Source organism: Python bivittatus, unplaced genomic scaffold, assembly GCF_059951505.1.
Source record: "Python bivittatus isolate LINGU-HERP-01145 unplaced genomic scaffold, Pbiv_v1 ctg000080_np1212, whole genome shotgun sequence".
In the NCBI taxonomy this organism is placed as follows: Eukaryota; Metazoa; Chordata; class Lepidosauria; order Squamata; family Pythonidae; genus Python; species Python bivittatus.
The window spans coordinates 11,536,768-11,555,239 of record NW_028277035.1 but is presented as its reverse complement, the minus strand read 5'-3'; the positions used below and the strand labels follow the sequence as shown (position 1 = coordinate 11,555,239).

Below are 18,472 nucleotides of genomic sequence, written 5' to 3'. Positions count from 1 at the left end.
ACTGTGTCTGTTGAATCTACTGGATAAACATTCTATAGATATGGTTGATGTATTAACTGCTTAAATGAACAAAAATATACATGTACAACTGATGTAATGTTGACTGTACTTGACATAAACATGCTATTAAGTTTTTAAAGAATCACAAGCTTCTTTATTATTGTTGCTACAATATATCTGAAGTTACCGTGTCACTAAAACACTAAGGATGGACTGTCAATGTACATAATGTAATCAAATGTGGTAAGTGTCTCCTTTGAATCCTGCATTTTGTAACATTTCCTAAAATCCAGGAAACAGCAGTGAAACACTCAGTAAAGTAGTTCTTTGAAGCAAAACTATAAAACTGCTTGTTATACAGTATGTAGCTAAGGATACATCCTGTTGGATAGCTCTTACCATTACCAATGCCCTTATTCCATTTTTCCCTTTCTTACAGTTTGTGTGTTTTGTATTAAGAAAGAAGGAAGGGAAATAATATAAGGATTTTATATAGAAGCCAGATTTACTTAAATTCCATTAAAATTTTGTGAACTGGCAAGACAATTGTAGAATAATAATTGGAAGAACCTCTAAGTGAAGACAGTAGAAAAGGGATTATAAAAGATATACATGGCCTCTCATAACCCTATCCCTAACATCACTGGTGCCTAAATTTAACAATACCCTCTCTTTCCTCCTTGAAACAGTGATAAGTTTAATGACAGTTGTCCATCACTAAACAGAGCCTTTACCCTCACTGATCATCAGTTAAGATCCACCTCAGCACATTTTTGACACTACTTGTTCTAGGTCACCTTTCAGCACCCTGTTAGATACTTCCCAGTGGACAGCACCAGCTCCGCATCAGAAAACTCAGGTTTCAAGCTATGACATATGCTGTTTTTTTTTTCCCCAAATATAAGCAGGATTTGGATACTATGAATGTTGTATAAGAACTTGAACAGAAAATATTTCCTACAGGTTCTAGAGTCAAGGAGTCCACAATAAAGAATCCATGCCTGAGGATTCAAATATATCCCTATGTTTTCAAATGTACTTTCTTCCAAGTAAGTAGGTTTAAGACTGTGGCCTTAGGCACTGTACTAATTGATTCACTGATTAGCTATTCAGGTAAGACTCTAGTAAACTGCCTGAACTAAAGACCATGCCAAATGAACAGCCAGTATCAGTGAGGGGAACCTTAAAAGAGTAATTCTACACATTCTTACTAAGAAGCAGTTCCCACTGAGTTCACCGGAGTACTTCCACCTAATTGGGTACAGGACTGCAATCTTAAGGAAATACATTTTACACAGGCCATGCCCATTATCAACCACAAACCATGTCCATTATCCAGAACAGAGAAGCCATTCAATTGTTTTGAGCTAGTTGACACTCATCCCTTTCAGATGCAATAACTTCAAATTTCACAAGAACTTTGCCAAGGAGTAGTCACCATAGAAATGATCCCCCATCCAGGGCAATTTATTTCACCCACTTGGATGATCTTATGCTCCTTCTGTCCAAGAGGAACCTGAATTTACTCCATCCATGAAGAACCTCGACACACACATGCACACACTTCTTTTATCACCACCCTCCAAATCTTACTGCCAATGGCTATGTTCAAGGGTCCAACACTCAGCCATGAACTGCTAAGTCCCTGCAGGGCCACCCTCACCCTTCCCCTTCCCCTGCACCTGTCCTGTCTGGAGTGTCCTCCCAGCCTCCTCCCTGACTCTTCCTGCTCCTCTGCTGTCCCCGTCTAGCGTCCACGGGACCTGTCATTTACCTCATGTGAATGTACCAGCAGGACCCCTCCACCCCCTTCTCGCGCCCCGGGCAAAAGGAGCCGGACCCGCCACCCCGCCCGTGGCCTACCTGCCACTCACCTCCCTGACAGCAGGACTGGTTTTACGGGCATACTCTCGCCTCCCTGTCACTTGTCCCCCCTCGAAGCACCGCCTCCTCGCTCCCTCCTGGCTCCATCCCCTCCGGCCAGGTCCCTCTTCCCGGTTCCGCTCTGCCTCCCGGGCCACACTCACCATCCTGTGCCGGGGGCCGACGCCTCCGCCACCCCCTGGGCGCTCAGGGCTGGGTTGGCTCGCTTGCTCCGCTCAGGCAGAACTGCTGCTGTCCCTTCCTCTTCGGTCCCCCGCCCGGCTCCGGCCTCTCCAGTAGCAGCAGCAGCAGCAGCCGAGGCCGTCGCGCCGGGGACATGGCTCCTTTAAATCCCCCTCCCGCTCCGTCCCACGAACTCCCCCTTTTCCTCTCCTCCCTACCCGGCCAGCCCAGCTGCCTGGGCTGATCCGAGCGCCACTCCACCCCTCTTCCTTAGAGTCGCAAGCACAGAGCGTCTATAGCAACACGACGGCCGCAGCGCCATGTTGGGAGAGGCAGAGCGAGACGCTCCCCTCTGGCTCGCGGGTGACGTCACGGGCCGGGGCAAGGTAAGGGCCTCGGGCTCCATTCTGCGGGAGGCCTGGGGCCGGATCTTAGCGAGCGATCCGGTGTCGCGAGGGGCCCGCGGGAAGCAAGCTTATGCTCCTAGCGGCGGCAACGTGGCTTCTCTGCAAGGCGCCCCCTGTCCCCGGAAAAGCAGGCTGGGGCGGAGCGACGTTGTATGCAAAGGCAGATGGTAATCGGGAGGGAGGGAACCGGACAGGTGTCCGGGCTACTCCGCCTGCAAACCTGGGCGACGCAGTCGCTTTGCGTGAGCGAAACCTCCAGCCTGCCTTATATTTACTCGTGGCGCAAATCTTTGCTGAGCGAAAGAAGTCAGGAAGCGGGAAGTTCGTTTCGTGGATACTTACTCCGCCTGACCTCAGCGCTGCTCTAGCGCGCGCCTCTCTGGAACCGAGGGCACCGCTGAAGATCCCAGAATCGGGCCAGAAAGGACATGCAGAGAGAACTGTCGGCTACCGACACGTGCGTGTTTTCAGAAGGCTAGTCAGCCTGAGAGGAGCGATCACCTCGAGGAAGCCGTCTGCAGGAGCAGTGCACACGGTGTGAGACGGTGATTGACGCACCCCCGTGCTTTCCTTTCCCCAGCATAAGTACATATGTTCAAGAAGTCATTCAGGCAGGACTTGCAACCCGCTCTGCATACCAGCCAGCCAAGCCATGATAATGGTGAAGAAAGGCCTTTTCTTCTCACGGCTAACGGGATTACGAGCTTTCCGAAGGGGTTGGAAGGTTTTGGATTTTTTTTTCCCCCAGAAACATTGAAGTTACCTCCCCTCTCTGCTTTCGGCTTTTGTTTCAAATGATTCCACCACATGAAATGATGTAGAAGATAGACTGTGCAGCCCAATTCAGTGCATGCCTATATGTAGATCTCAATAAGTACATTTCAGTGTAAATCTGTATACATTATGGCGTAAACTGGAGGTTACTCTATAATGTGTACATGTAGGTTTGCAACTTTGGTTTTCAAAATCCAAACTTGAGGCAAACTGCAGCTGCCACTAAGAGACTGCATTCAATAGTAAAATAACCAGTATAGTTAAACATTGGCTTTCTTCTCTCATTCAGCCCTTACATGATTCCAGCCTTGTATCCACCTAGCCCATTTCATTTAATTAGAGTTAATCTATATTAAATATATTAAATATTAAATAGATCATTAAAAGAACTCTGGCAAACTCACCAATTCAGTTTAATAAATATGTATTTTTTAGATAAAATGAGAGGAAGAAGAAAGACACTTATTTTGAACTCTTTGGAGGAGAGATGAAGCTCTGTGGCTAAACTTTATTAAATTTTAGCAAATATGATGAACTTAACATGTTTTATCATGTCAGTCCTTCAAAATAAGCCAGGTCAGGAAATAGACACTTTAAGGATTAGAAGAATCCCTTATTACTTTATCGTTGAAGGGTATATAAATAAAGAATCTTAAAGGCCTGTCAGATTTTTTTTTTTACCCCCTTTTATACCAAACAGAATCAAGGCAGAGTTGTCTTTTGTTGTACGTTAAGGGCTCCTGCACATATTTGTCAAGGTTATTTCTGCATACCTGTATATAGTACATCATTAGCATACCCTTGTTCCATATCTCCTACCATTCCGCCATCTTAGCTTCAGAAGAGATGAACCTGCAATGAAAACTGTCCATGAGGAAAAGCAAATATGCCCCTAAAGGTTATATGTGATAGATATCATATATATATAATATATAATACCTCACCACAAGAGGAAGAAATATTCCTCTTAGTTTACCAGGAAAGGAAAGGAATGCAGTTTAAAGTGGGTGCCTAATATATTTTACAAATTCTGTAGCCTTGTCAAAATGTGTGTTTCGTTAAATATCTCATCAAACATCATTAGCTAGTGGCTATGTGAATCAAATAAGATTCTTGCAGGACAGCTATCTCCAATCTTTTTAACCAGCATAGTACAAGAGGTGTGTCCAGTGGTTTTTGAGTAACTTACCAGATATCTAAGCTTTCTTCATCATATTAATAATATTTTAGGTGCCTAACAACCTTTAGGCCACCAATGAAGGCTTAAGGCTTTGGTTTTCCCTCTGTGAATATTTTTCCCTCTCTTCTCTGCCTACCTTTTTGTGTGTGCACATGTATATTACATGGAATCTGTGTAAAATATAAATTAATAAAGTACACAATTTTCAAGGCCTGTAAAATCTATTTATCAAAAATGTATTATCTTAAAATAAATATAATTTTTTATTTAATCATTGGAATTTTTAAAAATACAAGTAATAAATTATAGTTAATTTTTACTCCATAGGATGCCACAATACTCTTATTTTTCCTTTTGCTGCAACAAAGTAATATGGGTACCTCTCTGGAATTTGAAAATAATTCAAATCCTCTTTTAAACAAAGTAAGATTGAAAAAAATAATTTGGAATTTTCTTATGTATAAGAGAAGCTCCATCTTTAAGTGATATATAAAAGTAGAATCTAATTAACTTGTTCTGCTGACAGAATCACTTTCATCTGAGTATACGGAAGGGATGATCCTCTGTAGTCCCCCCCTCTCCCCAAATCTACTGTGGAGAGTCTGGGGAGAAGAGTAGATACCTTTTGCATGCAAACTTCTGTTTTCAGAAAGTTTGATTTCCCCCCCAAATCTCCATCTTTAATTGCATAAGGAAGGAACTTTAATTGTTTGAGAAAGGGACTTTAGTCTTTACAGAGAAGTAATATGTACATGCTTGGTTAAAATAATAAAATAGTTTGATTATTAAAAATCAGATTACTGATAGAGGGAGGTTCAAATCCTGTATTCCCTTGAATTCAATGGGAAATCTGAATAGATGTGTATAAAACTATGCATTTCCTTATGCCATCCAATACAGTATAAGGTTTCAGAGGATAACACTTTTATCCCAGTAAACTACTGTCTGACATAATGCAAACTATCTTGCTCTTTTTCCATTTGTAAAATTATACTTTATTTAGATAAAAACATGCAACAGTATGAAAATCACAGAAACTCTTGATTGTAAATCAAAAAAGGAAGTATGGCCTAATACAGAGCCAAGTATTTTATGATAAGAATATTGGCAATATAGAACCAGAGGACAGAAGTGTTAAGATTTTCAACATGAGAAACTTATAATTTCATATATGATCAAAACATGGAATCAAAACTACTGAATTACACCATCACAATAACTGCCAATACGTTATACAGTACCAGTGAGGTGACTGATAATGTTTTAACTGCCGTTTTCAGGGTCTTTTTCTGCGTAGGTCTAAGTACAGAAGAACATTAGTAGGGGCAAGACAAGTAGTGGACAATAGAAACCCATCTACAACAGGAGAACTAAGGACTGCTTTTTAGTTGGTGAAAGTTGTACCCCTAAAACATTAATATAATTAAAAGATCTTAAATGTCGAGAATCATAGTCCAAACAAACCCTGCATAATGGGTGATAGTGACAAGTGGCAGTGCTTTGGGATACACCAATAATACAACAACCGGTAAGAACAGACGCTATCCTGATTTAATATGTGTATACTATTTATAAAAAGTGAAAGACAGGAAGCTGAGAAACAGGAAGTTAAACGAACCGCATGATAAATGCTTGATCATATAGTCGATCGATCACCTACATTCAAATGCTAGTACAGCAGCTACAGCTCTTTGCTTAACCTTGAAAGGGTAAGCACGGTAATACTGCCACCAAGTGACTTCTCAAAGACAGTTACGTCTATAGATCAGCAATAGTACTGAAACAGAAATATGCCTGTTTTATTTTGCTTTTCATACTCTCAACCAACATGCCTACCTTGATGTCATCTGAAGAGAAAGTGCAATGTTTGGGACTGTTTTCAGAATAATTTGTTCTGATGTAACAACTCATTCCAAATGAGTTTAAATGATTAAGGATGAGTCCACTGAACATCTCAAAAGCAAGGATGAAAGGATCAGAGGTTCCATCTGTGCTTCAACTGACATCACAAAATGAATTACTATGTAAAATATATATAGTGTATATTCCATACTGAACAGTAGCATAGCAGCAATAGCATACCTCAAATCTGGCCACATATTTTAGGTAGGTAACTAGTATGTTCTAGTGATATACCATGATATGTAAAAGTACAATAAATTTAAACCACATATTTAATATATATTGGAACTCCTAATGTGAAGGGCTTGGAATATCTTAGACTATTGAGGGGTCTGTTAATACTTCCCTAAAACTACCAACAGAGTAACTAAGTTCGCTAAGATGCAAATTCATACAAATTATGCTGAGATCATCTACATGTATTGAGCTACACATTCCCCACAATACAGCACATTTTAACAGAATTTGGGGAGTTGATTAACATCTGATTTGAAAGGTAGACCTGCAACCAAATTATAATTTCCCAGTCTAAACTGACCAATTACTCTATGCCCTAGTAAGACAGCCAGACATGTATGATTATCTTTCTGGAGAAGCAAAAAGTAGCTTTAGGAATATACCAATGCAGAAAAACAGTACAAGAGGGCAGGCTAACCAGTCGAATCTCTGGGAGGTTGCTGCTCACAACTAAAACAACATGACTACCCAAACTAAATCAGCATTCCCAACAATCCGGGGGGAAAAAAAAAACTTGACAGAGCTGCCCAGATACCCTAAACCCCAGCCTGGGAACAGAGCAAGATCTTAAGGGACTTCCAGAACGCTTGGACAGTGGGAGCCATGTGTATCTCCTACAGGATGTCGTTCCAGAGGGCAGGGGCTGCAACAGAGGTAGCACACTTCCTTGGTCCCACAACAGATGACAACATTTAAATGAGAGGACCTGGAGTGCATCTACTCTGCCCAAATGTACCAGACAGGCAGAAACAACTGGAGACAGGTGTTCCCTCAAATAACAAAGCCCTATGCCATGAAGGGCTTTACAGATAACAACTTGCACCTTGAATTGCACCCAGAAACCAATTGGTAGCCAATGCATAGCTGTGGAGCAGCAATGACACATGGGCATAACAAGAAGCACCCGTTGCTGCTTGTGCCCCTGCATTTTGAACCAGCTGTACTTTCCAGGTGGTCTTCAAAGGGCAGCGCCAGGTAGTTGCAATAGTCCAGTCATGAAGTGACTAGGGTGTTAGCGATTGTAACTGGTGCACAAGACAAACCTGCGCAAAATCCCTCCTGGCCACAATTGCCACCTGCTTTTTGAGCAGTAGCTGCAAGACCAGCTCCTTGGGGCAACCTCATTTGTCAGCACTTTGGTACTTAGTGTTTTTAGTGTTTTTCCACTGCAAGCTACAGTGGAAAAGGAAAACTGGACCCTGTACTTCAGTTCCCATATTTGGGGAGATAATACTGCTAAGGAATACAGTATATCTGTATTCTGTTCATACTGGTGGGTATTACTAGTCATATGAATGGAAAATGAAAATTAACTTGAGCACACAATTTTTCCTGCTAATAGGTTTTGTTTGATTTGTATTAGAATGTTAATGCTGTTGGGGGTATGTATGTATAATATGCTGTTAAATGTCTTAATTCAATAAACCAACTTGGAAGTAATTTTTTTAACCTTTAAAACCTGATTATACATGGAATTTCTGTCAAAATATCAATGGTTATTCTGTCCTTACATTGGCTAATTAAAATGAGACACAGATTGTATTTTTAAATCACTGCGTTCACATCAAAGCCTACATGGCTATTTATACATTAATAATACAGCATGATGTTTCACCTAGTATTTTCTATTACCTGGTTTTCAAGATGACAGTTTCCTAATCTGACCTTGGTCAAGTTACATTATTATTATTATTATTATGGTTGATCACACAGTCAGCCAGACGTGGTCGTTGTTATTATTATTCTCTGAAACATTTACTAATTTAAAGAGGTGTCCTCACAACTGCAAACTCCAGTGCATTGATTTAACTATTCTATTCTCGATAAGCAATTGATGTGCTTACCCCACCCCCAGGGCCTTGTTCTGTATTTACAAACACTCTGACTAGGTCACTGCCCAGACACTGAGGAGGATGATGTCATCTGAAAAGCACATGTCTTGTTGCAGCATGGAGGCTTGTTAATTCCTTCTGGAACAGGCCTCTGTTAAAATGCTGACTGAACATGAAACAATGGAGGTAGTATCCCGATACTCCAAATACGTTACTGTTTATTATTCAGCGCACCAAAACAATATAATTTTGTTAATCGGCTATTACTGCTCTGCACGTTATGACCTCCATAAGCAGCCTAGAGCATTATGGGTAGCATGGTTTGTAAACCAACTGCAGACATTTGTGTTGGACTCAATAACAGGCAAGGATTTTTTCAAGTGACTGGATTGGAATTTGCCAGCATTGGTAGGTGTACAATTAGGTATTTAGTCCAGAACTTTATGAAAACCCCCCCTATAAACTGTCATATATTTTATTACAAAAGGTTTGAATATGTTGTTTGGAAAAGGCTATTCCCAATGAATTAAAATCCTATATTTTTAAAAGGAGAAAGCTTGTATTTTATTCAAAATTTAGGTCTTGTAGCACAATACCTCTATGTGATGCTTCAGCAGAGTGAGATTGGCTCCCCTATTTTAAAACATTGGCATTTTTGCAAAGCATGTTCAGCAGGTGCCTGTGACAATATTTCTTTCACAATACAACAATATTTCCCATCACAAATATGATGGGAAAGGATATATTTTCTTGGTGATAAACAACTTATTGTAGCAGTTCTGGTGACATGCAGTACCCCAGCAATCATTACAGTCTAAATCCTGGAACAGGTGAAGATGTGACCATGTGCAACATTTCATCAGCAACTGTACAGTGATTGTACACCTCCCCTCCAAAACCCAACCCCCTCCCTTTGTGCAGCTTGAAAAACTCCAGTTTGTTTTGTACACTAACTTTATCCAGAAACTTTGTATTGTGTCTCCTGATTGAATGATGGCACTTAATGTGTTCTGCTTCAATTCAGAGAAAATATGTGGCTTCAGATATCTTCAGTGAACTAGTACATTCACTTGAGTTCATTGATATTCTATTGTGAATTCTTGTTAGTAAAAGCACCAATCTCCGAACTGCAGTGTATATCTTAGGAGGAAAAAGTTATTCTAGAACAGAATAACTGTTTTGGTACTATAGTATGCAATATATTTTCCTGGTCTTATTCTGGCCATATTCAGCAATTTAATTTATTAAATAATGAAGTGACATTTTGAATTTCAGACAGTTGCCCTGCCTTCTATCACAGCAATGCTTTTAGAATGAACCTCCGCTGTCTTAACAATTTTATAACTTATGTACATACAGATCAGAAATATTAATATTTGCTCATTTCCTTCCAGTCTACTGGAAGCTTGGCGGTAAATAAGTACAACAAAGACTTGCGTCTTAGGATGCATAAATCCCTGCATATTAATAAAGGAAACAGATAATTGGATGTTTATTTATTTATTTGTTTAGAAGACTTATATGGCTGCCCATCTTATGTACAATAATCCTGGATGGCTCAAAAAAGAACAATAAAAACATTACACCATAAAGCCATAACGAAAACTGCTAGTACCCCACACATCAGCATTCTACTTTACTGGGCTCCATCTGTACTGTATCCCAATGCTCGTTGTTTACAGTTAGCAGAATATCACCACCACTGAAATCCATCTGCTACTTGAATATTATTACTACCAATCATGTTGATAAGGGCCAACATTACATCATTGCCTTTTGGAACATTCCCATTCCTTTTCTTCCAAAGTGATAAAAGGGAACCTGTAAAAAAGAAGGTATAATTCCACTCTGAGCTGAAATTTCATTCTGCCAGAATCCAGGGCAAAGGTCTAAAACAGGAGTTTTCAAAATTTTTCAGGCTGAACAATGTGATAGTTAAAAACATATCTATTCCCAGAGCTAGTTCCTGTCATCCCATTGAGGTAGGCCTGGTCAGAAAATAGACTCCACAATGACTACTGTATTGGAACTCCATTTTATTGTTGTAGGATATAACAACAGAATCTTGAAGGATTCTGCCAGAGTTTCCCTGTGTCCCCTCTATAGCATACAGAATCAAGGCATGATTTTCTTGAGTCTTTCTCTGACACTCCCTCCTTCCTCAGGGCTGAGATGTTATTTACCGTCTCTTTTATCTGCTAATGGCTCTTGCATACCTTTGTCAACTTTATCTCTGTTTTCCTGTACAATTTCTCACTGAACCCCATCAAGTCATTGCAGAAGTCTAGGGTTCCATGGAACACAGTTTAAAAAACCGTAGTCTAAAACAAAGAGCAAATCTACTGCTAAAGGTAGGCAGTTATTTTTCAAGAAACCCTATCTGTTTTTTCTAAAATAGACTCCTTCCTCTTCCATCACATAAAATATTTTTCTTTGAGGTGCACAGCAAACATTGGTTGTCAGTTATAGTAAATAAATTGCTTAAGGACAATCCACTGTAAAATGTCAGGAATTTTAAAATCAAAATTAAAGTCTTCATTAATAGAAAACATGGTATATAATATACAAATGAGTCTTCTATCATAATTTTAAAGTTTAATATTAAACACTACTATTAAATTGAACACTATAACATTCAGAAACTAGTTTATTAACTGGGATGGGGTATAACAAATATATCTTACTGATCCTGAACAAATACACAGCATCCAGTTAGTTCTATCCTGTTTGAAACATCTTCTCCTACTTGACCACAGAGCTCTTGTGACTTTGGGTTAGCTGGTATTTTTCAGCCCAGCTTACATCATAGAGTTGTTGTGAGGAGAAGATATTGTAGAAAAAGAGCCACTTAAAAGGCAAAGTTCACAAAAGCTTTTGCTTTAAAAAAAAAAAATCAGAAAAGGTGCTACTAGACTCTGATTTTTTGCTGAGGATAAATGAGGGAAGATTCTTTCCATGTTTCCTTTTTTGTATTCTTAGAAGAATAGTGGACTATAAACATAAAATAAATATATTTGACCAAGTCAAAGGACCAGACCATCTTCTCCCCACCTTCCCCTTCTCTCCACCACACAAATCAATCTGCCCTTTAACATCAAAGGTCCTTGTGCAGATCCCTCCTCCATCTGAGGCAAACCATGGATAGAGTCTGCCCTAGTTTGGTTCCTGCTTCTGCTTCAAGGCACTCTCTTGAAATCAACTATAATATTTTCAGTACTATCTTTTTAATTATTTGAGTTTATACAACACACTGAGCCATAAGCTAGTTAATTATATTTTAGTGTACTGTAGCGTATTTTGTGAATTCCGCCTATGTGGCAGCCTTAAAATCCAGTATGTCTCATGAAGCCAAAAAATAAAGTTTGTTTTTACTTTATTTATTTATTAAACCTATTTCTGTGCCACTGCAGTCAAAATGACTCTTGGCAGCTCACATAGAAAAAAGTTGATTAAGTGTATTACATAAACACAGCTGTAGGCTTCTAAGACATATTCATCTTGGACTAAAGATTTATCACTTTTAAAACATTTAATATTGTTGTTTCCAACCTACACTGATTTGATTTTTTTGTTTTTAAATGAAATTTTTGTTTAAAATTTCTAAAAAGCATATTGGGTGTGTACCCATTAAAAGTGGTAAATTTAAATACATAAATACAAATGTTTTGAAGTAAACAGTAGATTTGGTGTACAGTGCTAGCCACTGATCTTCAACAAACTCATTTGCTAAATGTCACTGAAAAAGTGGAACATACGTAATTGTTCCATTTATCTTATTACTGTCTAAGAAGAGGATTTCCAGGATTTTATGCAGTTATCTTTCTCAAACCAACCTGTAAATGCCAAGGAAATCTGGGACCTTTTTGCTGCAAAACAAATTAATACAGAGCTAATTTCATATGTTGGAAAGTGAGAGCTATAATAAAACACTTAGCGGACTGAGGCACAAATAATCCTTGTTATTTCTGCTAATTCTGAGGGCAAGCAATCTCTATCAAGAAAAAGCTGATGTAACAGTACAAAAGTATTATTTGCTTTGATCCGCCAAATAGAATCTGTCATTTTGGTGAAGCAGTGCATACCGTTAGGACTATCATCCTAGTCTCAGAAATAATATATATTTTGGAAAGACACATAAATATAAGCATACATTTGAATAGGTATAGGTGCGCATAAAAAGTGTATACCATATAGAGGTAATTAAAAATTTAAAAGTGTATGTTAAGGGTTGATGGTTAAAATGCTGCAAAAATTTTGTAAATTGCATACAAAAAGTGTGAGTGTGACAAAAGATTATGTATACCAGTATATGCAGTTAAATTTCTTAGCTTAAAAATGCAGAAAACTTCATGGATCAGCTTAAGTACCTTAGTAACTGTGACATTAACAGCGAGTGTATTTAAAGCAGTCAAGTGTAAGTTGAGAAAGGCTCAGAAGTGTTTCGTTTGCATTAATTAGTATCCCCTTTTACATTAATGCTAAATGTTATAAGGAAATACTTGCATATGCATGTTTCTCTTTAATCTGGTGTACAATATGAAAATGATTGCTACTGCTGCCGTACAGTCCGCCCTAATATTATAGAACAAACTCAGTAGGATCTGAAAAAGCAAATAGGGAGAGTTGATTCTTTTTGCTTACCTATGCAACAGAGAATCTACTTCGTAGCCTCAGTCATGTGGTGGTACGTGTGTGTATCTGTAGAAGAATAAACTGACAGCATTAAATTAAGAACCTTTTAAATTCCTTAAAGTTCATTTATGGAGTTTTCCAGCATTTTTGAAGGCTAGTTCTTGCCGCAATAAGTTTTTGCTATTAGTAACCTATTCTACCCCCATCCCACTGCAAATTATTATAGATCCAGTCCGTATTTTCATTCCATCTGGTTGCCTGCCTGTCTCCAGTGCGGCACAATCTACCTTGTTGCCTTGCGTTGATCCCGGTGACGCTTGTGAGTGGTGGATAACGAAAAGCTCCAAGGAGCGTGCAGCAAGCTCATTGGCTAAGCTGACAGCCTGTCTAGTGGAAGGGGATAGCGTGAGTGTGGGTTGCACGGTAGCGCTCTGCTGCTGTGTCTGTCGGTGTCTGGGGCCGACCCGGCGGGCGGTGTGGGGAGTCGGGGGGGGGAGGGCGCGCACGCGCGCGGGGGGGGAAACAGAGGGGGGCCATTCGGTCCCGCGCGCTGTCTCGGCCAAGATGGCGGCGGGGATGGCATCGGCGGCTGTGGCCCGGTTAGAGGGCCGCGAGTTCGAATACCTCATGAAAAAGCGTTCAGTAACCATCGGCCGCAACTCCTCGCAGGGCTCGGTGGACGTAAGCATGGGCCACTCCAGTTTCATCTCCCGGCGGCACCTCGAGATTTTCACTGCCCCGCCCGCTCAGGCCCAGGCCCCTGCCAACAGCAGTAGCGGCCCCGCCTCAGCCATCACCGGCGACGGGACCGGGACCCAGTCCTCGCCTGTTGCCGCCGGTGCTTCGTCTGGCAGCGGTGATTTCTATCTGCGTTGCCTGGGCAAGAACGGCGTCTTCGTGGACGGAGTGTTCCAGCGCCGGGGGGCGCCACCGCTGCAGCTGCCCCGCGTGTGAGTGTGAGGCGGAGGGAGGGACTGCCAGGGGACACGCGTTCCGGCGAAGACCTCCTTCTCTTCGCCCGCCGGTCGCCACTCTCGCCTTCCCGGCGTGTTAGTCAGGGGGCGTGAGAGGCGAGCCCAGGCGTTTCAAGCCTCTCCGGAGGCTCGAAAGCCGGAGGACACCACCCCTGGAGCCTCGTTCTGGTCGCGGCAGCACCCGCACAAGGAGGCTTGAAGGGTGTCTGCAGCAGCACATGAGCCCCGCTTCTTCGCTCAGGCTGGCCTAGACATGGCGCTTGGTTGCTCTCTGTTTTGCCCAGCGCTGGGACCACAGCGGTTCATTTTGTTGGAAGTAACTCTTGTTTGGTTAAAAGCTTAGTTTCGCGTCATGGCTGCAGTTATGGATAAATACTTTTTTCATTACCTGGACTTGGGCAAGAGTTTTCTTCCAGGCTGCACATGATGCACGTACTCTTGAGTGGTGTATGAGGCCTGGTGTTTTCAACAGAAAATGCAGACGTACTTTCAGTCTTTAAACATAGAAGTATCTCCATACGGAGGGTATATTTTGTGGCTAAAACACTGTGGGTTTAATTTTCAAAAAAGGTTGGAAAGGATGGCTTAGAAAAGGGCTGCTTTTGAAGGAATTCTCTTAGAAAATATTTGTAGATTGTTAGTCTTAAAATAGAAAAGGCATTTTGCAAATACAGTATGTTGGTACTTTCTAGATTGCCTTGCTTATTAAAGTTGCTTAGTGATGTATCTGTTTATAATGCCATATTACCAGTATAATTGAATGCCTTGACTTTTATAATGTTCCTAATGTTTGCAGGGAAGTCATTATTAGAAAGTCAGATATTCCGTCTTGTTTTAATTTTTTTTTTCAAGTTAATAGGCAGAAATGTAGAGTTTCCCACTGTACTGTCTTGCATATTCTACAGTTGGGAAAAAAAGAGCATAACTTATTACAATAAAGGATAGTGCTGTAATGTAAAAGCAAAATCAAGATTTTGAATAGGTGAGCTCCCAATGTTGAAACTTGAAATGTTTCTTTAACTACTGTTCAGATTTGTCAGAATTACTCTGACTAGATAGTTGTGAGAAAAATTTTCCTTGTGAGTCTAGAGATTTTTGGACTATCCTGTGTAGCTATTTTGAGCTAACTCTACTAAATCTTGGTGCCTTATGGATGACAGAATTTTGTGCAAAAATCTTTTGTTGTTTGAGTGTATCGTGTGTACCATGATAAGGGTATGAAACAAACTATTATATGATTGTCTTTGCATTATTATTTATGCTATTAAATGATTATATATCACTTTCCACAGAATGATGTATCTATTAATGGTAGATAATTTCTTCCCTCACCCACTCCAAATTTGAAAACCTTTTACTTGTCTGCAAGAAAAAAAATCACAGAGTATCCAATTATAAAATGCATTTACCTGCAGGATGTTGGAATATTGGTAATATGTTCCTGCACTGTGATTTTTTTTTTGCAAAGGTGCTTTGGGATAATTTGCCCACTGTTTTGTTAGCATATATCTTCTTAAAATATTGTTAGCTAAAGACATAGTTGCTAACTTATAATAGGTAGTTCTGTTCAAAGTAAAGCTAATGCTTATTGGAAACATTGATTTTGAAGGTAAACATTGTGATTTCAATAGAATTTTCAAATGAATGGGTTTAAATTTACAATTTCGCTACCACAATAGTTACCCAAAAGAAATGCTTCTGAATTTAAGGCAGTTCTCCCCAAAGGAATATTAAACAGAAAAAAATTAATCTGCCTCTATAACTCTATTCTAGTGAATCTAAGACAAATCTTCTGTTTAAAGATGAATTATTTGGGAGAAAAAGATTAATCTACAGATAAATATACCATTTCTGTGGATTGCCATTTTTCTCATAGTCAGTTTCAATTGTTGATGGCTGTCAAATAACATAGTATCAAATCTTTCATTATTCATTGCCATGAATATCATACATAGTAAAGAATCCTAATCTTGTTTAATTTTAGGATGAATGCTTAGGTAAATTTGAGATCTACTTAGGGGCTTGAAGTGAAATTCGAATCACTTAAGATCTTTGCCAAGGTTTCATCTGTCATGTTTACTTGCACTTTGAAAAAGTCCTGTTTAACTAAGTTTATCCATGTTCCATTTAGGTTTAATAGGTTTTAATGCTATTAGTATTCTGTTTTGAAAAAATATGTGCAAAGACATATTGGTTTTCATTTATTCAGAAAAGCAGAATGCAGAAATATCAAATTATATTACAGGGAATGGATCAGCATGCAAGACCCAGTAAATAAAAATAAACATGATTTAACTCAAAAGTAGTATTAGTGTTTCCCTCTCTCTGGTGTGTGTGTGTGTGTGTGTGTGTGTGTCTGCTCTTTGTAAAGTAAAGAATAGTTTCCCAAGATTCCCAAAAGATGCTCTGTACCTTGATTCTTACCATTTATGTGAATTTATGTTCTGTGAGTTTTAATGGTGTTTTCCATTACCAAATGTTTTTTAATCTTCTGTGTAATGCAAAGTAACTTGTTGCAGAAGCATAGAACTTGGAGTTAAACTTGTTCTGTAGATAATAAAACTTGAAATAACTATGCTAAGCATTATGCCACTTTTGAAAGGGGTGTTTTCCATATGAAAATCATGTGAAATTGTGAAACAAAGAGTGGTGATTTGTATATGCCATTTACATAAACTATATGAAATTTATACTAACATAAATATATTATAATCAGTGATGGTTGCTTTATCTTAAATAAGCTTCTTATTCTTTTCACATTAATTGTTTTCAAGTTTCCTTATTTAACAGTGTGAGGTAAGGCCTTTATGCTGGTATAGCAATTGGATTTTCAGAGATTAAACATAGTAACAGGATTTGTTTTGAAATATACAGGCTACTAAATAATGGTGAAAATGTGGAGCTTAGTATCTGCCACAGTTTTTGTAGAATTCTATAGATGAGGTTATCAGTGGGGTGTGAGAATAGTATGCAGGTTTTGTAAATTGAGAACTTAGTTTCAAATTGCAGCTGTTCAACTTGTGATGTTTCATCTTAAGGAAACATTTTGGCGTTTTAACAAATCCCTAATTAACAAACTGGGCTTAATCAGTATGGTTACTTAAGAACATTGCGATTTGCAATTTTGGTTATTTTCCTACAATATTCAGATGAAGTCTCAAAATCAAGAGATTTGAAAATAAAAATGCATTGTTGATTTTTTTTTTCCATTTCAGTTATAATATTGGTTTATTTTTAGTTCACTGAGGTATGAATAGGGCTTATAATATCTAGTATGGGAAAAGCAGAAAAGCATTGAGTTGTCTTAAAAATAGACACTGGCTATCCAGTAATGACTTACACTAGTCTTCCTGTCTTTTTAAAATCATTTTGTGCTTGTTGGTACAACTTAGAAATCTCAGAAATTAACAGGGGCATCACAGTAAAATAACTGCTATGCAAGTCTGCTTAGCTACACTATTAACCTCCTCAAGAAATCCAGTACAAGACAGAGTTGGGTTTTAGCCATAGTTTAGGCTCAGGCAAAAATGCCTGTTTTACAGAAGACAATCTGAGGAATCTTTGAGATGAATAATTTGATGAAAATACACCAACAAAATAAACCAACAAAATAAACCTATCAGTATGCTGTATTTCAAGGAAATAGTTGTTGGTTGAGATTTACTGTATGTACTTAATAAACTTGGTTTTTCTGCAGAGTGCAGTGTGTTTATTAGGACCAAAAGTTCCTTATTCCTTGGCAACTAGGATCCAGTTTCCTCAAGTTTTTTTTAATTGTTGCAAGGAAAAATATATTGATTAATAACGTAGTGGGCCATAAAAAAATCTTCACTGTATACTTTAGAGTTCTGTACTCTTGATTTCATGTGCTGATTCCTTTCCTCCTTTCAGTTTCTTTTTTATCCAGAGCCTATCTTAAAGAGAGGTTTGCCTGGTATCAGCTTTGTGATCTTTTCAGTACTAACTTAAAATGTTTTTCAGAACATTTTAAAATGGTTACTTTGTTCTTTCTATTTTAAAACATTGTTTTTTTCTGTGCATACCCAGGGAATTTAAAGTTAATGGTTGGTATAAATGTCTGTAAATAAATAATAAATTACAGAAGATCATTTTATTTAACAGTGTAAACTTGGTTTTGTTTGTTTATTTAATACACTTATATATTGCTTATGAGCAAAGCATCAGTATAAAAGTACATTGAAATATACATTACAATTGGAAAAAGAAAAATGTAAGTAAAATGATATAACTGGCTATTAAATAATATAAGAGCATTATCATGAGATTAGTTTTCAATATATGCTTAAATTGTAACTCTATGTTCCAAGGGAAGATATTCCACAGAGTGGATGGTATGACAGAAAATACCCTTTTTCTGACTGATACAAATATTTGCAAGTTGCAATCCATATATTACTAAAACTCTCATTGTGTTTTTCTGTTTGTCTTTTTGTACTATCAAGTTAGCCCAAATGGTGCATTATACCA

General features: G+C 38.8%; 2 protein-coding genes and 1 long non-coding RNA gene across 11 annotated transcripts in view; 1 reads left to right on the top strand and 2 right to left on the bottom strand.

Moving 5' to 3' along the window:
• WIZ (WIZ zinc finger) overlaps positions 1-2,570 on the bottom strand; it is a 75,143-nt gene extending 72,573 nt beyond the window's left edge. For 7 of the 9 annotated variants that reach the window (XM_025168482.2, XM_025168483.2, XM_025168485.2 and 4 more), the window contains exon 1: positions 2,028-2,570. The gene's annotated coding sequence lies outside the window, so the exon portion shown is untranslated. Of the gene's footprint in view, positions 1-1,863; positions 1,999-2,027 lie in introns of those variants that run through there. The other 2 variants (XM_025168479.2, XM_088133509.1) reach the window with 2 other exon arrangements.
• A 7,289-nt stretch (positions 2,571-9,859) lies between these two features.
• LOC148216621 (uncharacterized) lies at positions 9,860-13,773 on the bottom strand. Its single transcript, XR_015794702.1, has 3 exons — positions 13,635-13,773; positions 13,020-13,076; positions 9,860-10,199 (listed from the first exon to the last, which is right to left on the bottom strand). It is a non-coding gene; the product is annotated as an uncharacterized LOC148216621 (long non-coding RNA).
• The window catches only part of FOXK2 (forkhead box K2), a 53,068-nt gene continuing 48,108 nt past the window's right edge, over positions 13,513-18,472 (top strand). Inside the window, exon 1 of the mRNA XM_088133507.1 lies at positions 13,513-13,960. Within this exon, the coding sequence (XP_087989633.1) occupies positions 13,575-13,960 (386 nt within the window). The 5' untranslated portion in view covers positions 13,513-13,574. The remainder of the gene's footprint in view (positions 13,961-18,472) is intronic.